This window comes from Vespula vulgaris, chromosome 1 (genome assembly GCF_905475345.1).
Source record: "Vespula vulgaris chromosome 1, iyVesVulg1.1, whole genome shotgun sequence".
Taxonomy (NCBI): Eukaryota; Metazoa; Arthropoda; class Insecta; order Hymenoptera; family Vespidae; genus Vespula; species Vespula vulgaris.
In genome coordinates, this window is record NC_066586.1 from 11,981,720 (window position 1) to 12,009,031 (window position 27,312).

The following is a 27,312-nucleotide window of genomic DNA, read 5'->3' on the forward strand; positions in this document are numbered from 1 at the left end:
CAATGTCGCCTCCGGAAGGTACATAAATTGAATGAACTGACCTAAATGCGGGAGCAGGGAAGGCCTGTGCGTCGCAGAGCAAACTCAACTCGATGCCCATCGCCACTTCGAAAGAATCGGATTTTGCTGATTTTGGAAACTTCGGTGACACGCGACCTGCCGGTTCTTCATATCCAAACGAAATATTCATTGTATTATCGTAATAACGATAACGACAACCGTAACGAGCTTAAATACCCCTACAGGTAAACGCACCACCAGTTTCATCGTTTTCGCCTGATAATCGATAATCTCCTAATTAATTTCATAACGTTTACACTTCGTTAATAATATACTATTATCGATTTATCCATCGTCCTTTCAACCGAAATCTCTTGGTCGTTGATTTACAAAAGATCAATAATAATTAATAATTATCGTCATATTTCCTAATCGAGTGTTTTTATAGTTCTTTCTTTTATACATATATATATATATATATATATATATATATATATAATATATATATAATTATATATATTATACAATTCGACTATTACTTTACCTGTAATTAGGAGGTGGAGAAGCCTGAGCCGAACACGTTAATGCAACAGAAGATTTAGCATGTTTAACGTAAGTAACGCTCTTAGCCTCGCTTTGAAACGCAGGAGCCTTCGAGCCTACCGGTTCTGCGAAAGAATACGAGCAAAAATCATGGAAAACGGCTATTCCTATGTATCTATACCTGAACGATGGAACTGGGAAACCTTGAGCCGGACAAAACAGAGTCGACGTACTTCCTTTGGCACGTATGAATGAATGCACGCGGTCATCGCTTGAGAATTTTGGCGCCTTCGCTCCCACTGGCTCTGACGGCGTAAAAATAACAACAAGGCGAACGATTTAATCCGAGAAAGAGATCCGACACACATCCGCTAAAAGAACATCAAGGACTACAGAATACCTCATCGAATAGATAAGAAAAGGGAAAAAAAGAAAAAGAAGGAAAGGAAAAAAATATGCATTCATTGAAACGGAGTAATGCGCAACTATCCCATATGGAAATAAGAACACGATCGATAAAAAGATACTCTATCTACCTGAATGCTGGCACTGGGTGTCCCTGAGCTTGGCACTGCATCACCAATCCAGCCAACGACCTCGCCTGCAGCCATCGTTTGGCATCGCCCGTAATCGAAGGCGCTTTACTCCCCACAGGTTCTTAACCCAAAAGACGCTTTTCAACGATCGTATGATAATACTAAAAAGTACGACCGAATCACTTCCGTCATAAATATCGAAGGAAATATCTCTCGAAAAGAAATAATGAATCCTAGCCACCCATGTGTCTTCGTTCAAACGTGTCTCGTGCAAAACTCCGAAATCTTCTTTCGTCGTTTTGCCTTCTCGACTTTATAAAATTTACCTGAAAGTTGGAACAGGGTAACCCTGCCCTTGGCAAGGTATCACGATATCCGTCGAAGTCCTTCTCTCCATTAAACTTCCTTTCTCACCCAATATCGACGGTGCTTTACTTCCAACAGGTTCTAACGATATAGAAATTATTCGCGATTATCAAACGATTTTTCACGATTATTGGGTGATACGTTAGCGAGCTATATATAGCTAAGTATTACCTAAAACTGGGTACAGGATAACCCTGGGCAGGACAGAACAGTATAATACTCGACATCGTACTGTGTTCCTTCCAATCACGTTTAGAGTCATCGATCAATGAAGGGGCTTTGAATCCGACTGGTTCTAACGATGAAAGTTCAAAAAGAAACTTTCGATACGATCGTCGACGAAAGAGAATAGTAAAAGAAAAATAAAATAGAAAAAATAAAAAGAGAGAGAGAAAGAGAGAGAGAAGGCATTTACCTAAAACTTGGCACAGGATATCCCTGAGCCGGGCACGTCAAGACGATGCTGGAATTCGCCCTTTTGTCCTTCCATCCGCCTTTCAAGTCACCCGTCAACGCGGGAGCTTTCGTTCCAATCGGTTCTAACGACGATAAATACGCTTTGACGTTTGTTCTCTTTTCTTTTTCTCTGTCTTCGCCTTTTTTTTATTCTTTTTCTTTTTTAATTCGGAAGCACGTGCGCGAGAGAAGGACGTTTTATACATATAGATATATATGTTGTTTTTGTTAAAGCATTTACCTAAACATTGGTACAGGATGACCCTGAGCAGGGCACGTTAGCACGGTATTCGAGTTAGCTCTCTTCTTTAACCATCCGCCTCTTAATTCGCTCGTGAAAGTCGGTGCTTTGCTTCCCACCGGTTCTAACGGATACAAATTGGCATGCGATCAGCGCTAACATAGCTTGTTATTTTACTTGATTTTTATGAGACGCCGAACGACTTGCTCGAGTGTAAGCAAGTAAATGATATATGATAAAAAGAAAGTATTTGTAATCGTTCCTAAGTAAATATTTTCGAATAACAGATAATATTCAAAAGCTTATAAACATATATTTCGTAATCATATTTCTGGATATTAATCATTTACCTATACGTAGGTACGGGATAACCCTGAGCTGGACAAAACAACACGACTGATGAGTCTGCTCGGTTGTTCATCATAACGCCAACTACATTGCCCGTCAATGCTGGTGCTTTGCCTCCAACAGGTTCTGATAAAATAACGAGATAGATCGAGCGACTCGATATACTCTCGAAATAGAACGAGAAACCGGAAGAGAGTACCCCTTGCAAGAGAAATGATACGATCGAGAACGCGTGTTCTTTGATCTTTTAAACACAACATATAAATTACCTAAATGATGGCACAGGATAAGCCTGCGCTGGACACTGCAGTACGACGCTAGAATTCGTCCCTTTTTCCATCCATACGCCTTTTACGTCACCGCCAGTCAACGTTGGTGCTTTACTTCCAACTGGTTCTAACAACGCAAAAATAAATAAAAAAAAAATAATCGAGAATAAAAATATCAGTAAATTACCTAAAAGATTGCCGATTGGAACAGGGGACCCATAATAATATACGAGAAATCCTACAATTAAATTCTAAGAGATTGCTATATATGTACGTCCACGCGATTCTACCAGGTACGAAAAAAAGAGAAATATATATTCGTTTACCTAAAAGAAGGCACAGGATAACCCTGAGCAGGACACGTCAGCACAACGCTACCATCAGTCTTTTTTTCCAATATCATTATCATTTTTATATCACCGGTCAATGCTGGTGCCTTACCTCCGACTGGTTCTAACAATGCAAAAAGAAGAAAATATAAGAATACTATCAACGAAATGAATTTAAATAAATGACCATCGGTTGGAACAGGGAACCCGTGAGAGCTAAATGGGAACAGTAAAATTATACACCTAGAAAATAATCCAACTAATTAAAACTCATACTTTCATCTCTGTTACGATAAATTATCAAAAGTGATCTTAATTCTAGATATTCAAGTATGAAAGGAACAACAAAGACATCAGAGTAAATTAACATCTGACTTCCTACAATTCTCTTCATTAGTCGCGTAAAATGAAACGCGCGAGTGGAAAGATACTCCGTTTAGAGATTAATAAAGCTTTACCTAAAGGAAGGTACGGGATAGCCTTGCGCTGGACACGTTAAGACGATGCTTGAGCCTGCTTTGTTCTCCATCCATCCGCCTTTTAAATTGCCTGTCAACGCCGGCGCCTTGCTTCCGACTGGCTCTAACGATTTTCACATACATACACAACAAATGTACAGAGAGAGAGAGAGAGAGAGAGAGAGAGAGAGAGAGAGAGAGAGAGAAACCTACTGAGAGACATTGAAGAAAGCATGCTCTTTCTTCGGATAAATACGAACGAGAATATGCCGTAAAAGTCTCTTTTCAACTTCTCTATCTAGATACTTAGTATAAAAGTACCTATATGTTGGAACTGGGAACCCCTGGGCAGGACAGAAGAGAGTGAGATCTTGGCCAACGACTCGATCGTACCAGGACTTCTTAGCATCGCTCGAAAACTTTGGTTTCCTCGTTGCCACTGGCTCTACAATCGTGAGATTTGCCAAAGGAAACGAAAAATAATCGAGATACAAGAGAGCAGCTTACTCGCTTTAAATTTTCATAATCGAATGATCCTTGCCTTCTTTAATCGTCTACACGTATTTATGTAAATATTATATACCTATAAGTTGGAACTGGGAACCCCTGGGCAGGACAGAAGAGAGTGAGATCTTGGTCAACGATTCGATCGTACCAGGCCAATTTAAAGTCGCTCGAAAACTTTGGTTTCTTCGTTGCCACTGGCTCTACAATCATCAGATTTGCCAAAGGAACGAATAATAATCAGGACTCCAAAGTGAGTAACAATCGTGATCGACTGATCCTTTTCTTTTCTAATCGTTTACACGTATTTATGTAAATGTTATATACCTATAAGTTGGAACTGGGAACCCCTTAGCAGGACAGAAGAGAGTGAGATCTTGGTCAACGATACGATCGTACCACGCCATCTTAAAGTCGCTCGATAACTTTGGTTTCTTCGTTGTCACTGGTTCTACAATCGTGAGATTTGCCACAAAGGAACGAATAATAATTGAGACACAAAAAAGAATATTATTTGTACTCGTCTCGAATTACTTTAAGTTCTCGTGATCGAATGTTCCCTTTATTTTCTAAGCATCTATACACGTATTTATGTAAATATTATATACCTATAAGTTGGAACTGGGAACCCCTGGGCAGGACACAAGAGAGTAAGATCTTGATCAACGACTCGATCGTATCCGGCGAATTTAGCATCGCTCGAGAATTTTGGTTTCTTCGTTGCCACTGGCTCTACAATTGTGAGATTTCCCAAAGAAACGAATAATAAAATCGGAACGTGACAGGAGAATACTATTCGTCTAAAAACACTATAAATTCTCGTGATCCTTTTCTTCTCTGAATCGTCTACATATATTTATGTAAATGTTATATACCTATAAGTTGGTACTGGGAACCCCTGGGCGGGACAAAGCAGAGTAGTATCATGATCGATGACACGTTCGTACGAAGTGATCTTCGATTCGGTCGAAAACTTTGGCTTCCTCGTAGCTACTGGCTCTAACACGGATAAGAACAACATAGGCATGCTCGATATCTTATTCTCTCGACTTTGTTATACCTATAAGTTGGAACTGGGAACCCCTGGGCAGGACACAACAAGGTGAGATCTTGACCTGCTGCCCGATCATACCAGCCTACTATCTTAGAGTCGCTCGAGAATTTCGGCTTCCTCGTTGCTACTGGTTCTGTCGTGATATTTAACAAACAAGCAAAAAGAAACGAATGTCTTTTCGATCAGTCCCATCGACCAACATCGAACATAATTAGAATATTATTTCAGTCGAGAAGCGAGGAGACGACGATCGATATTCTAAAAATTTCCCTGAGTATCTGTAAAGGAGCGACCTACAAAAGCCTTGAAGCACAGCTTTCAAGAGTAGGTAAGGTAATACCTGGTCACGGGAACAGGGTGGCCCTGGGCATTACACAGCAAGCTTACTTCCGTGTTCTCTTTGCGGAGGAAAAAGAAAGACTTTACATCTCCAAGAAATGCGGGTGCTTTGCTTCCCATGGGTTCTGGGAAAGAAAATGAAAAGATGGACAAAATCTCCTCGAAGTCGGCCCTACTCTCATTTTTTCTTTCTCTTCTTCTTCTACTTGGACAGGGTACCCCGATGGTACTTTGACCCATATTCCAAATTCACGACCTTCATACGTTCTAAAGAGAACAGCGTACTTTAAAACGGACGACGTTTCAAGTCTCTCTAAGTGACTTCGTTCAAAAGATATTTACACCACTTGTAGAAAACGCGAGTGTATCTTTGACTTTGCAAACAGAACTGACCTACCTCATATACAAGGACGACTTCTTTCTTTGTGTACATCATAAAGATAAAATGTTTTCATCTTTTTCAATTCACTTCGCAATCGAGATTCAAAAGTAACATGCTACATTGATAAAATTGTTCATTAAAAGTGACGATATTTAAATTATTATTTAAATTGATATTAATAAATTCTTTGATATACTAAGAATTGCTAAGTAATTATAAACTCATTTTAACGAATAATCATAAAATTCTAATAAATCTCGAATACGAAGAGCTGTGATAAGTTTCAATCGAAATCTTTCAACACTATAGTCCAATACCTAGCCTTGGGAGGCGGATGGCCTTGAACGTTACAGAGAAGACCAATATCCAAGTTCACTCTTCGTATCAGCAAGGAGAGTTTAGTATCCCCCGCAAAAGCAGGTGCTTTGCTTCCGACAGGTTCTAAACAGCATCGGAATTCGATTACTTGGATACAATGGTTAGGGACAGAGATATGAGAGGTTCTCTCGCGATGAAGAGCAATTAGTTCGACGAAGAGCAATCAATTAACTCGACGAAGCAACGAACCAATTATAGGATCAAGATCATCATCGAACTTTCATACCTAAACGTAGGGACAGGGTAACCCTGGGCGTTGCAGGAGATGCTAACTTCTGTTCCGATTCGTCGAGATAGCAAAGAGATCTTGGCTTCTCCGGAAAAGGCTGGTGCTTTGCTTCCAATTGGTTCTAAACATCATCGAAGGGAAAACGAAAATTTCAAGGGAAAACAAGAAAGTCTTGTTTGCTCGATCAAAACGTATCCTAATCATCCCTAAGAAGAATCTAGCCTTTTTAATTTACCTAGTAGTAGGGACAGGGCTTCCCTGAGCTGCGCAAAATATTGTGATGGGCTGTCCCTCGTATCTTCCAATCGTACGGCTCAGATCATCCGACGTAAACCTAGGTGATCTCGCGCCTACAGGCTCTGAAATCGACGATCGTTTTGGATCCTCAAAAAGGAGATAGATGTTCTCCGATGCAAAAAGATGTTATTTTACCTGACAGCTGGAACGGGAAATCCCTGAGCGTTACAGGCTAGCACCACGCCGATACCCTCGCGTCTCGAATAAGCGCTCAATGTAACATCGCTGGAGAAGATCGGAGACTTGAATCCGACAGGCTCTAGGAGAATAGGTTCAAATCGAAACGATCGTTCGAGTGGTTCATCAAAGGATTAATTGTATAATTTGTTGAACGAAAAAAAAAATGGAAGAGAGAAAGTAGTGTAAAGAAATAATACAAATGAAAGCTATGAAGATGAAATCCAGTTTAACTCTCGCATCGATATAAAATTTGATACCGACGTGTGAAAGAGTTAATTTGAAAAATGAAACTAGCATGGAAACGATACTTTCGAAAGTACACACACCTTCGAGATGGTAACGAAATTGATATAACATGATACGCGCAGATGTATGATAGAATCTACGGTGAGTAATTGTCTCACCTCGTAATTGGAACAGGGTAGCCTTGCAAAGGACACACGAGGCTCACCGCACCGTCCAATTTCATTTCGACGAATTCGACTTTCCGATTGGCCGGTAATTTCGGTTTCGCGCTCGACGTCGGTTCTAATCGAGAATAGAAGGTCGGAAGATCCTTTGAGAAATAACGATTATTACTGACCGTGTAATAGGGACAGGGAACCCTTGAGCTGGACAAGTCATCGACACCTTGCTCATGCTCGGAGTTGGCTTGACCACCTTTATATCGGCATTTGTGAACTTTGGCTTTACACTGGTTACCGGTTCTGAATAGAAAAGAAATATCTTGTGGAAGATTTCGAGTTTCTTTAGCGAATTGGAATATGTCTGACTTCCTCAACGCTGGGTCCAGGTATATATATCCCTCGATCAATTACAAGTTCATTGAACAATTTAAACGAATTAATTTCAAGCTAAATCGAGGGCAAAACTGTTTCAATTATCCAGAAAAAAGAAACTAAGGAAAACTCGTCGGAGGAAAGGATACAAAGTGGTATATCGATTAAACGATTTATCGACTATCCCTTGTCGCCTTTCTAAAAACAAAAATAAGGTTGCCTTTGTCGTCGTCATCCATGTCGCGTTCGTCGTGAAAACGGATGACGTGCTTGCAATAAGCTTACCTACCGTGAAATTGAGAACTGACTCTGTCTGCCCCGGCGATAATCATATTGGAACAAGCACCACAAAAAAAGCGAAGCTCGAGAAAACCTTTAAAATCTCTAATTCCTCTGTCGAAGAACTTACTTAGATACCGGTACAGGATACGCCTGTGCAGGACACAAAAGTTGAACGCTTCGAGCTTCCAAACTTTCGAAAGTTCGACTTTTATCGATCGTGGGAAACTTGGGCTTTGCAAAGCCAACCGGTTCTACAAATTAGACTGAGAATAGAGGTTAAGCTTTATCCACTACGCTAAATCAATAGCAGAAAGTAAAAGTGACGTAACCAGATTTTTCTTTAAAAAGAAAAAGTGATACCTAAGATTTGTAATATTTCTCAAAATCCTGATTCATCACAAAGGTTACGTCACTGTCGAATGACGAACATCATTATAAAGTTGACTATCTGATTACTGGGACAGGGTTAAAAACGCGTAACAAAATCTCAGTCGACGCAAACCAATCGACAAATCGGTCGACCTACCTATATGTGGCAACTGGATATGCTTGAGCCGGGCAGAGCAACGTAAAACTTGTATCTTTCGTAACACGCAATCCGACATCATTCACGGATGGAAATCGAGGCTTGGTACTTGAGGCAGGTTCTAAAAAAGTCGATTCAACGAGATTCTTTTAAGTTCTTCACTGACATGCTGGAATAGGGATACCCCCTATCAAACTTGATATCTCTAATATCCCAATATAATAATTCTTCGTTTACTTATTTGGAAGTCAAATTCTTTTTATCCGTCTACCATCAAAATGAGAAAAAAGATTTGTCACTCCTATAAATCTCCTAAAGGATAACGCATTCGTCTGCCTACCTATATAAAGGAACTGGGTATCCTTGAGCAGGGCACAAAAGTGTAACGCTTTTTAAGGAAGATGCGCTGAACCTTTGAAGGTCGCTCGATCCGGACAACTGTGGACGAGTACTGGATGCCGGTTCTAATGAAAAAATTTACAATCATCGTATCCTCCAACTTCAAATAGATGCGTCCAAACGGATGATCTTTCTTTACCTGTGCAATGGAACAGGAAACCCTTGGGCAGGACACAGCAGCGTCATCGCACCACCAAGAGACACTTTGAAAGTCTGCGAATCGTGTAACGACGGAAATTTCGGACGGGTGCTTGCGACGGGTTCTACGGAATATCGGAAATAACACGAATACTTGAAAGCGTGATATATATTAATATCGATACACAATTTTGTTAATAAGAACAAGGTTTCGTTCGACGACATTTTTAATTTGTACTTCCCTACTTCTTATTTTGAATTCTTGCGGTTTTATGAAAGTATCTACGAATTCGTCTTATTTATTTCAAAATTCAGAAATTGATTTATTTATTTTGAAATCCGACAAAATGATCACGAATCAGAGGAAACAAAAGAAAAGAATACGAACATTCCTACTACCTCATTCGTTTTCATTACTTAACTCCTTAACTCCTTTCCTTTGGTATCGCAGCCGTGCATTAACTCGGACGCGCTTCGAATAATCTATTTCAGTTTTTATATCGAAGATATTTCCTGTACCTGAAAGCTGGAACGGGAAAGGCTTGAGCCGGACATGGTAGACTCAGCGATTCGTTGCGACGAACCGTATACGTCGTATAGGTACGCGAATTCTCTGTCATCGGGAATTTTGGCTTTGTGCTGGCGACTGGTTCTGTGAGAAAGGACTTTCATTTGGGTGTGACCGTCGTAAATCGAAAAGTCAAATATTATTTTTGACAAATATTTTCAACCCTGTTACATGAAACCATTCAATTTCGCTGGGGCAGGGTAATCAATTTTTTAATCGATTTAACTGATCGCAGATATATCCATTGCACAATTTCTCATTCAATTTTGATTAAACTATCACACCAGAAAGTTCTTTTCAAACACGAACTTCCATTCGCCCTCGCGATCGAGTAACTTCATTTTCGAATTCTAATATCTAATCTTATAATGTATAATACAATGACCTCGTCCCACCTATACAATGGAATAGGAAATCCTTGAGCAGGGCACAGCAAGGTTAGAGGGTTGCCACTTTTAGCAATAAATCCACGCGAGTTATCCATCGTTGGAAATTTAGGACGAACACTTCCTACGGGCACTGCGGAATTAGAACGAGAGAAAAATAGAACGTTGAGCGTTAGTAACGTTCCCATTGAAACATAAAAATGCTTTCTATGCAAGGACAGGGAACCTAGCAACTGGAAGAGCTCTTCTTGCTACCCGACTTAAACGTTGCTTCTCTACTTTTTCAGAAAATACGTCTACGTTTATCTACTTTCAATGTGTTCCATTGCTTCGCTAAATGAATTCTTTAGCAACGATCAATATAAATGATTTCCTTCGCCTTTCGTGCTTTCACGTTGCCATTGTATTCGTCTCGCTATCAATTAATATTATTGTTATTGGTCAAAGATTTTCATATCGATCGTACCTATAAGTCGGAACCGGAAATCCTTGAGCGGGACAGAAAAGGGAGAGACTGTCGTTCGTCTTCGCTGAAAGTCCAATCAGGTTGATCGTACTCGAAAGTTTAGGTCGTGCACTTGCCACAGGTTCTGCATATTTGTGTCCCCCCAAGAGAGATAACAAGAGAATAATTACAATCGTTGGATAGTAATCCAAACTATTTGACGATTCGCGACTTACTTGTGTACGGGAACAGGGAACCCTTGGGCTGAACAAGCTAGAGTAACCGAGCCGTCTTTGATCGTACGAAATCCTCTAGTGTCGTCTATCGTTGGAAATTTTGGTCTCACGCTGCCAACGGGTTCTGAATAATAATAGTAATAATAATAATAATGCTGATAACAATCGACAAATTCGAAACTCGTGTTGAAAGTATGTCATGTGCCTGTCTACAGGGACAGGTATATCCTAACGGTTATAATTTATCGAGGAAGATATTTTCGACGAATCGAAATTATTGAACTTAAATCTACTATGATCGTACCTATGAGATGGGACAGGAAATCCTTGAGCAGCACACAATAGCGTCATACTTCCACCTTGGTACGTCATGAAACCGTTTATGTTCGACATAACCGGAAACTTCGGCCTTACACTGCCAACCGGTTCTAAAGAACCGATAAATTCGAGATTAATCCAAATCTAACGACGTATTTTTCTTTACCATTAAGGGACAGGGAAACCCTGATAGAACTTTCAAACAAAACGGCTGAAATATATTCAGCAACCGTACGTGAACAACATTCTAATTCTACCATTTTAATTCTACTAACGGGAACCCAGGAAGCAGAGTAGAATAATCGTATCTCTAATCGGGAATGTCTAACCATGAATTATCTCTGTTTGTTCGTCGAAATAACCATACATTTTTTTCTTTTTTGAAAGTTATTCGAAAGGAAAAAGAGAGAAAGACAGAGATAGATAAATGGATAGACGATAGAAACAAACGAGACACTCTAACGATTTTAAGGCTCGACTTACTTGTACAGAGGGACAGGGAAGCCCTGAGCGGGACACAATAAAGTGACCGAGCCATCCATGGTTGTTCGGAAACTCCTGGAGTCGTCGATCGTTGGAAACTTTGGTCTCACACTGCCGACCGGTTCTGATCGTGTCGCGTTATTAAAATCGATTCGTTATTACCTACTTATTATTTAAACATCGACCTATTCATACCACTGTCACATTCTTGTTCTCTACCTGTGCAAAGGAACGGGGAACCCCTGTGCTGGGCACAACAGGGCTTGCGAACCGTTGACCAGTGCTCTGAAGCCACGGATGTCATCTGTAGAAGGAATCTTTGGACGTACGCTTCCCACGGGCTCTAAAAAGTATGCCTACGTTTAGAGATTTCTAATAACCTTTCCAATATCTTTTTACTACTCCCTGGACCACAATAACAAAATGGAACAACATTGTTGGATGGAATCAAAATTATTAAAAACCGTAGTATGTTAAGATCAAGTGAAATGGGTCACCGTAATATCGGTCCATAAACGATTGTGGTATTAATTTAACATCGATAGATGTCACATTCCTGCGTTTATCGATCTTCGACTCGGTATTTCCCGGTGGTGTCTCTGAGTATACACGGAAAAGCTCTGAGAGAAATGGAACGTCGAATATGTAGAACATCAAGTCCCATTCTCCTCTCTGACGGTTTTGAAAGAGAACATCGATCCGAAAAGAAATATCAGCTATCGTTAATTATTATTATCGTTTATTTTAATTAAATTCACTTTCGATGATAGAATTTTTTTAATGTTTAAAAGATTTTACTTTGTCATTTCCTCATTCTCTCGACACCATTTGGTTTTGGCCCTTAAATAAAAAATTATTCCTTTCGTGCCCTCTAAACTCTTTATCAAGATTATCCGTTCCTTTTATCGACGACGCGCTTACAAGACCGACGCGATACGATAGAAAATATCGTACCTATAAGATGGAACCGGAAATCCTTGAGCAGGGCACAGAAGCGGTATATTGTCACTGGAACTCGTTGAAAGTCCATTTATGTTGTCCATACTTGGAAACTTTGGTCGTACACTCCCCACAGGTTCTGCGTAACGAAAAGATCGTAGAACCTTATACTTTATTAGCAGCAACCCTTTCCTATTTTGGCCACTGATCATGATCGTTAGAGCATTCTAATCCTCTGATATGCACCACTGTTTCGTATGTAATATATATGTGTATATAATTGTACATTTGTTTTTATTACCCATTTAAAAGACAATTCGATGCACGAATAAAGGACTTCGACCAGCACTTATGTTCCATCGACCGCTGTGACGCATTTTGTTCTCCATCAATGTCGTAAAAATGGGACAATTAAACACTCAACGAAGCTGAAGAAATCGTTGTCCGATAACAATAAAAATTATTTCATCGCCTGATAAAAAATAAAAAGAAAAAAATAAAGAACAACAGATGCAAGTCACAAAGAACAAAAACAAATAGCAGCTTCCTTAAGTGTTACGTCCACATTTCAAAACCGTGACTCGTTCGAGAGACGTTAAATTATTTTTATAGGGAACTTACCACGCGAGAGCGAAGGTCAGAGCCCGGAGATCGCGAGAGGACGCCGTTAAGAAACGAAAGAATTTTGCGCTTCGATCATTGGTTTTTCTTTTTTTTTTATTTTTTCGTTTTGCTTTTCCTTCTTCAAATGTAATTTCGTAACCGATCATGCCAAGAGTCAAGTTTTGGGCGGGCGGTGGCGCGTGCCCGCAGGGGTACCCTGTCCCAGCATTCAGGTTTACCAATCAACTCGATCTTTCGATGATTTTTTTGGAAACTATGAAATTATTGTATTAACTTACGATTTGACGAAATCAAATATATCGTGTTTCTTATATTTTAAATATATTAATACGTTCAATCACTTTAATTTTTACTACAAATTTTTAACAAGACATAATTAATAATTGCAAAACGATCGAGCTAATTGGCAAAAAAGGCCAGACGTATAATTACATCGTATAAGAAAGTTAACTTTCCAAATAAAAATATTGCAAATATATCGATAAAATTATTAATTATTAAGATTATTAAAGAATTTATCATTGTTATTCTATTCATATTCTAACATTTGTAAATTGATAGGAAAATTAACTTTCTTTTCAATAAAAATTTCGAAACCAGACGTATTTCCATGCATACAAAAATTCTAATATTTGTCGCTGTCTCAAATCGAATTAATATTTCATTATATCTGTAAACAGGATTATCTCTGATGATTTTAAAGTACAAAATATTGGTCCTACGAATTACAAAGAATTGTCATAATCAAATATTCGACGTATGATACGTACGATTAATATCAAATAATTATCGAGTAAGATTGTATCATCGAGGCGTCTGGATTCAAAATCGGAAACACGATTCTGATTTACGTAGGTATAAAAATGAATAAGTGAAAAATTAATTCGAAACTCGATAACATCCTTCTCCAAATTTGATAATACGATATTATTAGGGATAAATCTTAAAAAAAAAAAGAACAAAAAGAAAAAGCAATCAGAATCGTAATTTCAATGTGAAGATTGAAAATTTCTATGCTTCGACTTACCGGTAATGACGAGACGTCCCTTAGTAGCAGATAATCTTGTTTCTCCGGTGAGTCTGTGTTTCGTGCGGCATTGATAGGTCTTGTATCCGTCTTCGGGTCCAACATCTCTAATGTGCAATTCTCCAGAGGGCAAAACCAAGTATTTTCCATCTATTCGGAATATCCCCCAAAAGGAAAAAAAAGATTAATAATCTTCGCTTCATCTTTATCACAAAATCGTGCAAGTCAAAATGATTGATACTCGATTCGATCGGTAAAAATTAATGTTCGATTTATATTTCAAATTCATCCGAAAATAATAATGTACTTAAAAAATAAAAGAACGAATTCTTCGTGAAACATTCAATCGAGATAAAGTTCAATCACTTTGAAAAAATGTGCACGATACTCGAACATTCTTGCGAATACTCGAATACAATGGACGATTAATTGAACACACTCGCATGCATGCCACACTACGGTCCTTGCTTCCCAAGTGAGTCGAACGTTGAATACCGAGAGATTTCGTATCTATTTCCTACTTCAATCGTCCGATACACACCGCTTGGGAGTTCCAACGCGTTAATGTAACGACAAGAGGAAATATTGCAAACACGTTCGACGCTTAATTAAATGTATTGTTTGTTATCGAGTAACTACGAGACTGATAACATTTGTTGTATTCGAGTATTATTACAAGTTTCGCATTATTTCCTCCGACCCTTTGCACTTTGAGAAACATTAAATTTAATAAATTTAATAATATGTCTTATAATATGTATTCGTACGTATTTGTTAATATAGATTATTTCAAATTCACTATCAATGGAAAGTTAAACATACGTAGGTAGCAGTCGATTTAACTAACATATATGAAATTGTTCTTTGAAAACGCGATATATATTACTTACTCCGTCATATGATATTCTTTTTAAATTGATATTCTTTTTAAAACGTGGATTGTAATTATTTCGATGAAAAGAAATGATTTTCGTGTGTACACGTAATTTTGGACAAAAACTACCTTACCAATACAATTTTTAAACGTCTCTATCTTAAATAAATTGTAACCACACGGTTAAGTGAAAAGGGTCTATTGTTGGAATTATTTTGTTAACATTTCCCACGTCATGCTTTGCAACATTAGAAAATTTTAGGAGACAATACATTTTCTAAAAAGTATTATAATAAAATTATTTTACACTTTTAAATCTTTATAACCGAATGTTAAATTAACGTTTTAAAATCAGATCTGATATTTGTGAAAAACATATATAAACATATATAGATATACACATGTGAATGAGAAAATCTGCCCCAATGATTAACAATCTGTTAAAAACAGAACCAGATATCGTTTGTCGCAAAACAAGACATACGGAACGAATTAATCAAAGTCATGCAGTTGAAAAGCACACTCAAGCGATTACAATACTACAAAACATTTTAATGACTATAGACTTGTAAAAAAAGGTTAGTTTGGAGTGGCGTTCTTGGGAAGGGATAAAAAGATTAAAAAAAAAAAAAAAGAAAGAAAGAAAGAAAAAGGCAAAAGGACAAGAGGATGTCTGGGACAGCGCGAGCAGCGGCAGTCAACGTCGTACGAATTTATTCCGAAAGAGATTCGATGCACTCGGTAACAATATACAAAGTTCTCAAAATCGACGCTTACGTGTATCCGGCCTCGAAACGTTCGAAACGTAAGAGAAGAGCGTTCGAATAGAACGGGAATTCTCCATCGGCTTTCTTGAATTACATAAGATTATGAGAAAAATCGAGGAAAGGGTCGATCGACCAAATACGAAAGTACACTCGAAGAAAAAAGAGAAGAGACACGCATTCAAGATCCTTGCTGAAATTCTATCTCCTGACATACTATAGTTGAATTCTCTCTTCCTGACTTGAGCTAGGGGAGTATCGTTTGTCAAGAAAAATGAAAAGAAAAAAATCAAACGAAGCAACAACAACAACGATCTTGCACGTCAGACAATCACGTGCTGTTATACAATAAGTAACGTTAATTAATTTTCACGTTAACGTCAGAGATCAAAAATTGCTCGTCACTTAAATCGGGATGGTCAATTAGACGGTGCTCGAGAGTGATTTTGATGTTTACTGATTAAAGTTGTTCAACAGACTTTAATTTTCTCGATAGTTTCTTCGATTTTCTTTTCTTTTTTTTTCTTTTATTTCGTCTCGTCTCATCTCATTTCATTTAATTTCATTTTACTTTACTTTATTTTATTCGATGGAAGAAGAAACGTACGACGAGGAGAAAAGTCAATGGTCTAAATCTAGAAAGATTTCTTCGAAAATCGATTAAAGTATGAATGAGGGTGAACTTTCGATGATCACCAACGAGATTTACGATACATACAAAGGACAGGATAAGACGACAAAAAAGTACGGTTCACGCGAGTCGATATTTCTTTCTGTTAAATGTGTGTACCATAATCGGGGCTAGGATAAATGTCAGTGGTATTGTCTTCGATCCAAGAGTCGACTTCCACGAATTCGGCGACGAAGCTCGGTATGTGACACTTGATAATAGCAGCGTTCCCCCGTAGGACGTGTTCGTCCATCACGTTCACTGCATACCGCTGCCCGACAACTGTAACCAGACATCGGTTTCCGGTTTTACCATAAAGATGCAAATCTTCTACACGGTGTATCCTACCAATCAATAAATACGATCGATAGCTACGAAAATTCTATTTTTCACGTTCGAAATATATATTCCACGTTACATTAACTACAAGATCATCATTGTATCGTCTTAAATTAATTCATTGATCTCTTCATTAATTCGTTAAACCTGCGTAGTGATCTGCATCTTCGGCAGATAATATATCGCGATAATATTTACGAGCGGAGACCGTTCATGAATTTAGAAAACTAGAAAAAGATACGTAATATGTTCGCCGAGCGAACGAGTTTAACGACATCGGTTCGTTCGTTTGATATTCCACGTTGTTATCCTCGTTCAAGGAGTTTAATTTGCGAAAGGGGGAAAATAATAGGTACGTTTGGTGCAATACGTTCGAGTCGATGTCTCTACCGTATGACTGGTCGTCGGCAACGTAACTTCCGCCATTCGAGTCGATCCAACCTACAACATCCACGTGGTCTGCTACGAAGGAGGGAACTTGACATTTGAAAATGGCCGCGTTGCCACGTATCGCGAACTGGTCGTAAACCTGAACTTCAAAGTACTGCCCGACCACTGTAATAAAGCGAAAGAAAAAGGATGAAAAGAGAAGAGAGAAAGAGGCGGAATACAAGAATGAGGGAGACCGGAAGAACGGTTAAAAAAAAGGAGTCGAAGAGAGACAGAGATAGGGAGGGAAAGAGAGAAAGAGATCGTCAGTGGAACACGACCTCCCGCTTTGATCTCACAGATTAAAATTTCAATGAACCGAGCAGGGATCAGCTCGAGAATTCGATATCCCACGATCGTACGGTGCATCTATGAATCTTCGTCAGATTCACTGAATGAAAGTGGAATATCAATTAAACGGTGCAAAACTTCATCTGGTCATCGCTTCGTTCGACACGTCCGTTCGATCGATTTTTATAAAATACCGATATTCTGACATAGGAACGAGTTACAAAGAAACCACCGAAACGTTTACAGACATACAAATTTTAACGCGTTGATTGACCAAAACGAATCATCCTTTACGACAAAACTTTACCCTTCTCGGGTCTCATAAATAATACAATTTTTTAAACATCGGTTAGAAACTTTTTCAATAAAATCAACGATGTCTTGACTAAAACGTTTAAAAAGATCGTCGATAAAGATCATGTTACTCTAAATCATATGATTTCTTTTCCTGTGAGCAATTTCTTCTGTTCGACGGAAATCAATGTAAATCTATTAAGGGTTAACCTTTAATGATTCCTAATCACATTACGAGTCCATAATCATCTCCAACAAATGACACGTCAGAGATCAAATTTAATGGACTCTTGTTTGAACGAGTACCCAGCAGAATTTCTCCCAGAAAGAGAGTATGAGAAACAGTTTGATGGGAAAAGAGAGAAAGAGAGAGAGAGAGAGAGAGGGAAAGTTATAGAACTGAATAAAGTGCCGTAGGAAAATTCAATTCTATCGTCGGCAAATAGCCCCGGAAACGACCCTCTCTTCACCGAAAAGCGAATATAAAGCCGACGAGGCTGGTCTCGTCTCTTCGTAGAGAGACGGTACGTTAATTTGCTCTCGGCCTGATTAGTCTGACTTAACCTAATCCGAGGTTCCCAAGCCAAACGAGGCCACTGCCAGCCGCGCGCGCGTTTCCATCCATCCATCCATCCATGTAAAACCGAGAATCGATCGAGAAAAGGGTAGGTGCAAAGTTTGCCTCGGACTCGTGCTTTCCGCTCCATCGACCATCCTCTTCTTTTTTCTCTTTTTTCTTTTTTTTTTCTTTTATACACCGGCACGATCACCATAGTCGATCGTATGCAATACTTTCCAGTCTAGGAAGACGGTTGGAAGAAAGGTGGTTTTGCTTGCGAATATGCACGCACGCGAGTGGAGAACCACGTTATCCGATACCCAAGGATGAGCACGAGGTGTAATTTAATATAGTAATCTAATTAAAGTACCGTGTCGAATGCTCTAAAGCTTTTCCCATTCTAATTCTCCTACAAAATGAATCACCGAGAGTATCATAGACATTTATAGTTCGCGTTTAATTTACTATAATTTTATTCGATTTCAAAAAAAATTTCAAGGAAAATGTTTTCTGGCATGCCGATGTATCTACGTATATTAATATGAGAATATAAGAATGCAACAGAATCAACGGCGTTCGTTAATTCGTTTTCACATTCGAAATCGTACGACGATGGAAACTGTACCCTTTTCGTCTTGATTACTAGTGGTATACGTCGAACCGTCCTCGACTGCAAGCCACTCGATCACGTCTACAAAATCCGCCACAAAGCTGGGCACGAGACACTTCAAGGTTGCCGTATTACCGCGCAAGACGAACTCGTCGATGACTCTCGTCTCGTAGAACTGCTGGACCACTGCAACGCGCCGTTTCCCAGAAAGAGATAGGTAGATCGTCATGTGAACGATGAATCATTACAAAATAGGCACGTATAAAAATCGATGTAATATCTCGATAATGGAATAGACGAAAGTATTATTAATAGAATCAATAATCAATATCATGAAGTTTAAATAAAAGTTAAATTATAAAGCATACGAATGTAAATATTGTTCTCATTAATAGTTTCCGTAAAAAAAAAAAAAAAAGAACAGAAACCGTAAACCGATATTAAATTAAATTAGTAATAATAATAATAATAATAATAATAAATATAATATTCCTTTTAATAGAAACCAAGCCACAGAGCATCGGTCTTTTAGATACATGTAATAAAATAAATCACGTCGATGATAAGTAAACGAGACTGTGGTTTCTACGTAGTTGCCGTTATCGCTCGACAAGGACAAAAAGAGATGGATGATAGATAGATGAAATGAGAAAGGGAAAGAAAGAGAGAGAGAGAGAGAAAAACAGGAACGAGATTTGCAAAGGAAAGATGAAAATTGTCCGAGTCCTGAAGTGTGCGATTGTTAATTATACGGCTATCGATCACGACGCCTACCGTACTCCTCTCCAGGCGTGTATATTGTCCCATCATCGGCAACCCACTGATCCACCTGAACGAACTCCGACACGAAACTCGGTATTTTGCATTTCATGATCGCGCTGTTTGCTCGGATCACATACTCGTTCTCGGCCTCGGTGACAAAAAACTGCGAAACGACTGCCCGCGCGGGCATTGCCAGGACATTGTTAGGCAAACGGGTGAATTAGAAAACAATGGTTCGGAATAATATAATAAACAATGTGCGATTTAGTTAGAAAAAAATCTTCCTTTTTGTTTTTTCGGTTAGCTTGGATTAATCACAAACGGATACGTTCTCTTCAAGACCAATCGATACATCTCTTTGCAAATTCGAAATAATTGAATAATATTTGTGAACGTTAATTTAAATAATGTTTCTGAAAGATGGTATAGATTACTAGAAAAACATAATTCTAAGTTATGACGTAAAGAAATTTATAAAAGAGAAAGTAAAGAAACCCGACGGTTTTGTAAAAAGCTATCGGAAACGAATTCGTGCGGGTGTATCGATCGGTCGAAGAAGAAATGAAAGAGGAGACACGCCTCTAGTACCCTGCCCGACAGCAGGATCCTCCGGAATGTAGACCTCTCCGTCCTCCCTTATCCATGCCTCAACGGTAACGAATTCAGCGATGTAACTCGGGATGCTGCATTTCAAGATCGCGCTGTTACCCCTTATTACATACTCTGTCAGGATTTCCGGTTGGTAAGGCTGCGCGACGACTGTACGAAAAGCACACACACATACCAGATATACCTGATCATGATTAATAGATTCTAATCTAATTTTAAGCTCCGTTCTAATTCATTTTAATCCACATTCGATGATAGATCGTTGTCACTTTACTTGTGCTGACGTAAAATTAATTCATTAAATCAGAAAAAGTCGGTCAATTATAATATAATAAAATAGTCACTTATGATATAATAAAATAGTAAAACTAAAAGAGAAATGAAACGTAAGTTAGAGATAAAGTTTGACAGAAAATATTTTAAACATGGAAAATAATATCGTTAATTTCAATACTGCGATACAATCGTACAGCGTGAGAATCATCGTATGGTTCATCAACCCACCACTTACACATACGTACGTACGTATATGTCAACTGCCACCGCCGTGCGCCATCGGCAGACACCGAGAGCCGGCGCGCGAGCGGAAACGAATCGTTTACCACGTGCTACTTTGCACACGTCCAACTATGACGTCCGACGCTACGTGTTACGAGGGAACGCGCCAATGCCAAAAGAGTCGAGGACTCTGGGGGAAATGAAATTTGTCGACGAGGAAGAAGGGACTAGAAAGAGAAAGATCGAGGGAAAGCTCGTCTTTTTATACGCTCGTGTGTGTGTGTGTATGCGCGCACGTTTGTCTGTGTGTATATCTATGTGAATGTGAATGCGTGGCTGTGGATGGGTACCATAATCATTGGACGGTCTGAAGGTCGAGCCATCACTTCCCACCCACGATTCAACCGAGACGAATTCAGCGACGAAGCTCGGTATGGTGCACTTCAAGATGGCTGCATTTCCCCTTATCACGTATTCCGATACCACCTCTGCCTCGTAATACTGAGTCACGACTGAGGAAAAGAAACGACTGCTAGAAAACTAAATTTCATTGACTAGTTCGTCTCGCTGGAACTTGATTCATCTTTTGAATGAGTATACCACAAGTTTCTAGCCGCTTTAGTATACAGTGGTAATTATATCACATGGTGATACAAATACTACAAATATTTCGATCATGATAAAAACAATAATATTCGGTACTTAATATAACGTATAATAAAAAGATTAAAGATTAGGTAATAATTTATCACCACACGCGATTGTTGTTGTCGCAATCTCTACCATACACTATAAAATAATAATAGCTTATCGGATTTCTACCGTCATCCTAGCTACTTATAGATCGCACGTAACATATCGTTTGCATGTAATTAAAAGTTTTATTTATCGTCCATGAGATAGAATTTGCTTATTGAGCTATTTTTATCGCGCAAGTTCGACGTTGACCGCTCGCGAAACGCAACGCTGCTTGCAACGTCCAGATATTGTTCTATGTAAAAATTCGGAGAAAAAGAAACTCGGCTCTCCTAATCAAATCTCATCACCCTACCATTTCCTTCCTCCGGATTAAACGAATTTCCTTGGTCATCCTGCCAACCGACTACTTGAACGAACTCTGCTACAAAGCTCGGTATGCTGCACTTTAGAATCGCCGCATTGCCACGAATAACGTATTCGTTGTTGACTTCTGACTGATAGTACTGATGCACCACTGCAACGAACGACGACAATGAATTCCCGTGGCCGTTCCTAAAAGAACGACGTTATTGCTCGTTCGACCCACTCTTCTCTCTCTCCTATCGCACGCAACCATCGAATAATTTTCGTGCACGCGATCAAATACACCGTTTCGCGAACAAGCGGTAAATTAAGATACATATTTCTGAGATTAAAAAATTAAAAAAAACCTCATACTTAAATTAATTCTGTTAAATACGTCTATTTCTGCAATAGTTTAATTCTCATCAGATTTGTTCATTTCAATTGAAATTTACAAAATTCGTAAATGGATGTGGTTGCAGAGTTACAACATATTAATAAGTTTAATTCACAAATTTAAACAAATTTTGTGAAAAGATTTATGATAATTTAATCTTTTCATTATCTCTACTTCAATATTGACATAATAGAACCAGCAATACTGACATAATATATTTCCTAAACATTTCTTAAAAATTAAATCGTTCATTAAAAGGATTGATCTTGTTTCTAAAATGTTTCCAACGACAACAACGATAAAAGAAGCATAATTTATATCGCGGTTCATCGGAAATAAACGACTGGAAGAAAATTCGTCGACGTTGACGAGAGCCGTGAGGGTGAGATTACATCGACTCTTCGAGAGCAGATCGATTCGCATTGTCGCATCTTACACCGCAGTCGCAGCAGCAGCCTAACACGCAAGACTGCACGAAGCTGCACGAAGCTGCACGTAAGAAACATGTCGCATTTTATAATCGAACAACGAACTGAAAGGGATTCGTACGTTAAAAAGAAAAAAAAAGATAGACAGATATATATATATGTATGTATGTATGTATGTATGTATGTATGTATGTATGTATGTATATACATATATACCTACATATATATATATATATATAGATAAATAAAAAGGGAATGGAACAGATGTCGTCAACGCGATCCAATTATTTCAGAGTGATGGATAACGAGACGAGAACAACGTTAACGAAACGGATGAGGAATTCTAGCATGTTCATAAACTCGACGTATTAGTTCATGATACTTGTAAAGAGAAAAAAAATTTGTCTGGACCAATTTCCAGTACACTTCAGAATAGTGTACTTTCTAAACTACAAGTTGTAATATAAAATTTCATTAACGTCTCCTAAATCGTAATAGATAGGCGGTTTCCTTAATGAATGATTTCCGTTCAATGACCCCTCCGCGGATAATTTAATGGCAGTGGAATGAAACGGTCGAAAGTGCGATGCTCGATCTGCTCAAGAAAAAGGGTTCTGGCTTAATACAATATAATGCGTATATATACATAGCGAATTCGTTCATTTGCTCTAAAATGAAATAAACAAAATAAAATACCAAAATCATCGCCCGGAACGAATTCCTCTCCCTGATCGGTATGCCATGAAAGAACCTTAACGAAATCGGCGACGAAAGAAGGCACGACACATTTCAATATGGCGCTGTTCCCACGGATGGCGTATTCCTTGTTCACATCGGTATCGTAATACTGCGCCACCACTATTTTCGTGTATTTTTTTTTTTTTTCATTGCGCAAAGAAAGAAATTAAAATTTTCTACGATTAGTATGAAAAATAAAAAACGTTCCTTCTCGTCTCTACATTCCCTAACATTAGAACGATTTTTTATTACAACTTTTAACACCGATCAAACTTTCTTCTTCTTTTTTTCTATTTAAACAGCAACGAGGACCCACTCGTAATGAAACTAACGTTGTTACAACAACGTACTGTACTATAACGAAAATAATGTATTTTCGGCGTTTCTCGTTAAAAGCACGCGCTACATATACATTCGTTATCTCTCGACGATACTAATGACGTTCGATACTCTTACACGAGAATGCTGTAGACGAGGGAAAGGCAGAGAGAAAGATTAACGAGGCACAAATAAAAGCGTAGGGGAGTATGTGCCGCTCATTATTCGTCGTTATACAATCGAGCGATAATTTTTTCCCCGCTTCTTCCCCATTTCTTCTTCTTCTTCTTCTCTCTTCTTTTATTTTGACATAATCCAGAACCAGAGATCTGATAAAAAGGAGAAAAAAAACTTGTTCGCGAAATAAATGCATTTCTTTATATCACGGAAGAAGAACGGAGCCGACGAAAGAGAAACACACAAAAATGACTGCGATCGATAGTAAAGCGAGTCATGAAACGCGCGTGATGTCACGAAAATGAATCACTAGACAAATTTTCTACGCCCCTCCCCCTTCTCTCTCTCTCTCTCTCTCTCTCTCTCTCTCTCTCTCTCTCTTTCTCTTCGTACAACATAATACACGCATATGTAAAGCGAATCCTGGCTCACGACACTTTGTAAACTAAGTTTCTCTTAAATTACATCCCGAAAACAGAATGAGAGAGATAGATAGATACGTAGATAATAGATAGATAGATAGAAAGAGAAAGAGAGAGAGAGAGAGGGAGAGAGAGAGAGAGGAAAAAGATAGAAGAGCCATTATATGAGTACGCGTTTCATACAGAAATGCGACGGCGGCGGCAGCGATCGTTCTTTCTCTGTAATTAAACATGAGATTCAAGTTTCCTGTGTTCTAACCTTATCTTTCCCCACCGCATCGCTCCTAAAAAAAAATCCACCTAATCGACAATGACGACGCGTTCGACGCTTTCGAGTACGCGAGAAGTTGATATGTACTTGACCTTCGAGGATGTTTGTTTTCTTTAAAACTTTGCTGGAAAAAAGGTCTTTTGGATTACAGCATTTGGCCACCTCTTTCGAAAATTATAATATAACTATATAATAATTAATATACATATATATATATATAAATTTGTATCCGATAATGCAAATATTCAAATATAAAATTAATTAATCAATAATGTAGAATTTTATCAATTGAATTATGTTATTATAGATATTAAATATATTCTTATCTATTGAAGGTTTATCAAACTTTATAAATCTCTCGAAAAAATAAAATCTTGTGAGATTATCGATTGTTTTTGTTCTTTTTCTCTTTCTAATAATTTTAACAGATGGCCAAACGACAGACGGAGTTGCACCGTATAAGTATAATATTCGGGATAGAAGGCACTTACCGGCTCTTACATTAACATCTCGGCTGTGAACTGAACCGGCTGGGGAACGTGCGAGACAGCTGTAAACCTGAGCATGAACCTCTTGACGATAATCCTCGGCACGGAAAGGAGGGAAGACCAAATTTCCATTCGGTAGGACCTGCAGCAAGCAGAAGAATGAGTCGAGTATGTACATTCAGAGATTTTAATCTCGAGTACATAAGAAGTAGTCTACTTTCTATATAAAATGTTTATCTCGATATACACACGCGTATATAAAAGTATATGTAACAAAGAAGTCAAAAATCTTATGGTCGATTAGATAAAAACAGTAGCAAGTAGGCGTCATTAGCCGCGAGAATGAGCATTATGTGTTAGGGTCGATTAATATACCACATCGTATAAATATAAAGCAAACCAATGGAACTAACGAAGTGAAAATAATTGGATCGACGATAAATAGTCAGAGCATGTAAATACAAAAGAGCAATAGATTCTCGTATGTCTTTTCACGGCTACGTATTCACGGTTAATAGACAGTTGAATGAAATATCGCTTTTTTGATGAATGAAAGAAAATATTCCAGATATCACGTCCTTGAAATCAAGCTGACCAATTTATCATCGTTATGATAACGGGATCGTTTAAAAAAAAAATAAAAATGAAAAAAATGAACGGAAGTTACCTGTCTCAATCCAGGAACGTCTCCAACAGCAGTACCATCGCCACGAACCCAGATAATGTCCGGTTGGGGATTTCCTCTAGCCTGGCATTCAACGACAGCTCCAGTTCCATTCGAAAAGTCAACTCTGTTTGGTGGTTCCTTAACGAAAACGGGTCCCATAGATTCATCCTCAGCGGTAGCAACTGAAACAAAAAGCCATCCATCTTCATTGACTTATCTTCTCAATGATATAATAACCGTCGTTGCTATGGAGTGGCCTGACCTAGTATACAATAATACGAGCTATCGTTGCAATTCTTAACGCGAATATCTTGCTGCAATTTCCTCGTTAACGGTGAATTGATCGATGATCTACTAAAAAACTTTTTTAACAGAAATACCTCGATTACATAGTAAAATGATGAAAACGATATTCTCTCTCTCTCCCCTCCCCTTATATATATGTATATATGTACGTATGTATGTATGTATAATTATTTTATATTATTTTGAATTATTTATTCTACCGTGTAAAGAATCTCTGATAGTTCGAGAACATAATGATTTATGCAGGAAATATGACAAATCGATGGAATACAAAAATAAGAAATAATCTTGACATTTCGTGGATTTCCTTTTGCTTATCATTCGTTTCCTGTGGGATACGCTTCATGTATCCCTAGACGCATGCGCATATACTCGACTGGCGTGTCGCCAATTACGGCAAACAACAGGTTGTCGGTCTCCTATTGAATAATATGCTGTCAACGTCATACGTCTATAAAGAAGATATGCAATGCGTGATTCCTTTTCCGCTGTACCTAGCTTGCATTTATCGCAGAACTCTCGAGACTGGAGAGTTTTAAATCGATAATGAAACACGAATGATAACGTTTCTAAGAAGGATATTGCCCCTAGCTAGAAACCATTCTGATTCAATCACAATTCTCTTTTAACAAAATCACATTCGAAAAGGTCTTGAATGACTTACGATCATCGTCACGCAATTTCAGCTCGATCGCAGCTCGAAATTTTAATCACGCGAAGAAACGCAACGCGACTCGGCTATCTGAATTCACAAGAGAATTCATCTTTCGAGCTCGTCCTGCATGCTCATCCACATGGAAGAACAAAAGCACATAAACGAACGTCGGCGTGTTTACGTTAGGTATATAGTTATACTACCTATAGAAAATCGAGTCACGAAGAACCGGTCAGTAAGGCGTACGGTATCGAAGCTACCAAAGGTACGACAGGAGGTACACGCAGGTATACAGAGCAGGTGTTGCAGATTTTTCACTTCTCGAGCTTTGCGAACAGTCACCAACCAGCCAACCAGTATGTTCTTCGTTCGCTTCGTTTCGTTGAAAGAAACTTGTCACTACCAGTGATCTTAACTCGCACGAATTACGAACGTTCGAAACGGTAAAAGGAATTTTAATTGAACGAGATATCGTCGTGACTTCATTGAGAATAATACTCCGAGATAAAATGTTACGCTTTCTTTTCTTCTCGTGAAAACAAATTTATCAACGAGTTTCATAAACATCATTTTAAAAAATCAATGTTCTTAGATGACACGTATTAATTGTTTATTCATTTTTCTTTCTCTATAATCCAGCTTTGAT

General features: G+C 38.4%; 1 protein-coding gene across 50 annotated transcripts in view; it reads right to left on the bottom strand.

The window, feature by feature from the left end:
- LOC127072933 (cell adhesion molecule Dscam2-like) overlaps nt 1-27,312 on the bottom strand; it is a 68,822-nt gene that overhangs the window by 34,776 nt on the left and 6,734 nt on the right. For 22 of the 50 annotated variants that reach the window (XM_051013999.1, XM_051014023.1, XM_051013950.1 and 19 more), the window contains exons 3-8: nt 25,706-25,887; nt 25,042-25,180; nt 17,097-17,261; nt 16,488-16,649; nt 14,060-14,209; nt 42-165 (exon numbers count right to left, since the gene is read on the bottom strand). In XM_051013999.1, coding sequence (XP_050869956.1) covers nt 42-165; nt 14,060-14,209; nt 16,488-16,649; nt 17,097-17,261; nt 25,042-25,180; nt 25,706-25,887 — 922 coding nt within the window. Of the gene's footprint in view, nt 1-41; nt 166-544; nt 669-724; nt 849-1,405; nt 1,527-1,616; nt 1,741-1,860; nt 1,985-14,059; nt 14,210-16,487; nt 16,650-17,096; nt 17,262-18,904; nt 19,076-19,663; nt 19,826-21,108; nt 21,271-21,809; nt 21,972-23,320; nt 23,483-25,041; nt 25,181-25,705; nt 25,888-27,312 lie in introns of all 50 variants that reach the window. The other 28 variants (XM_051014146.1, XM_051014138.1, XM_051014226.1 and 25 more) reach the window with 19 other exon arrangements.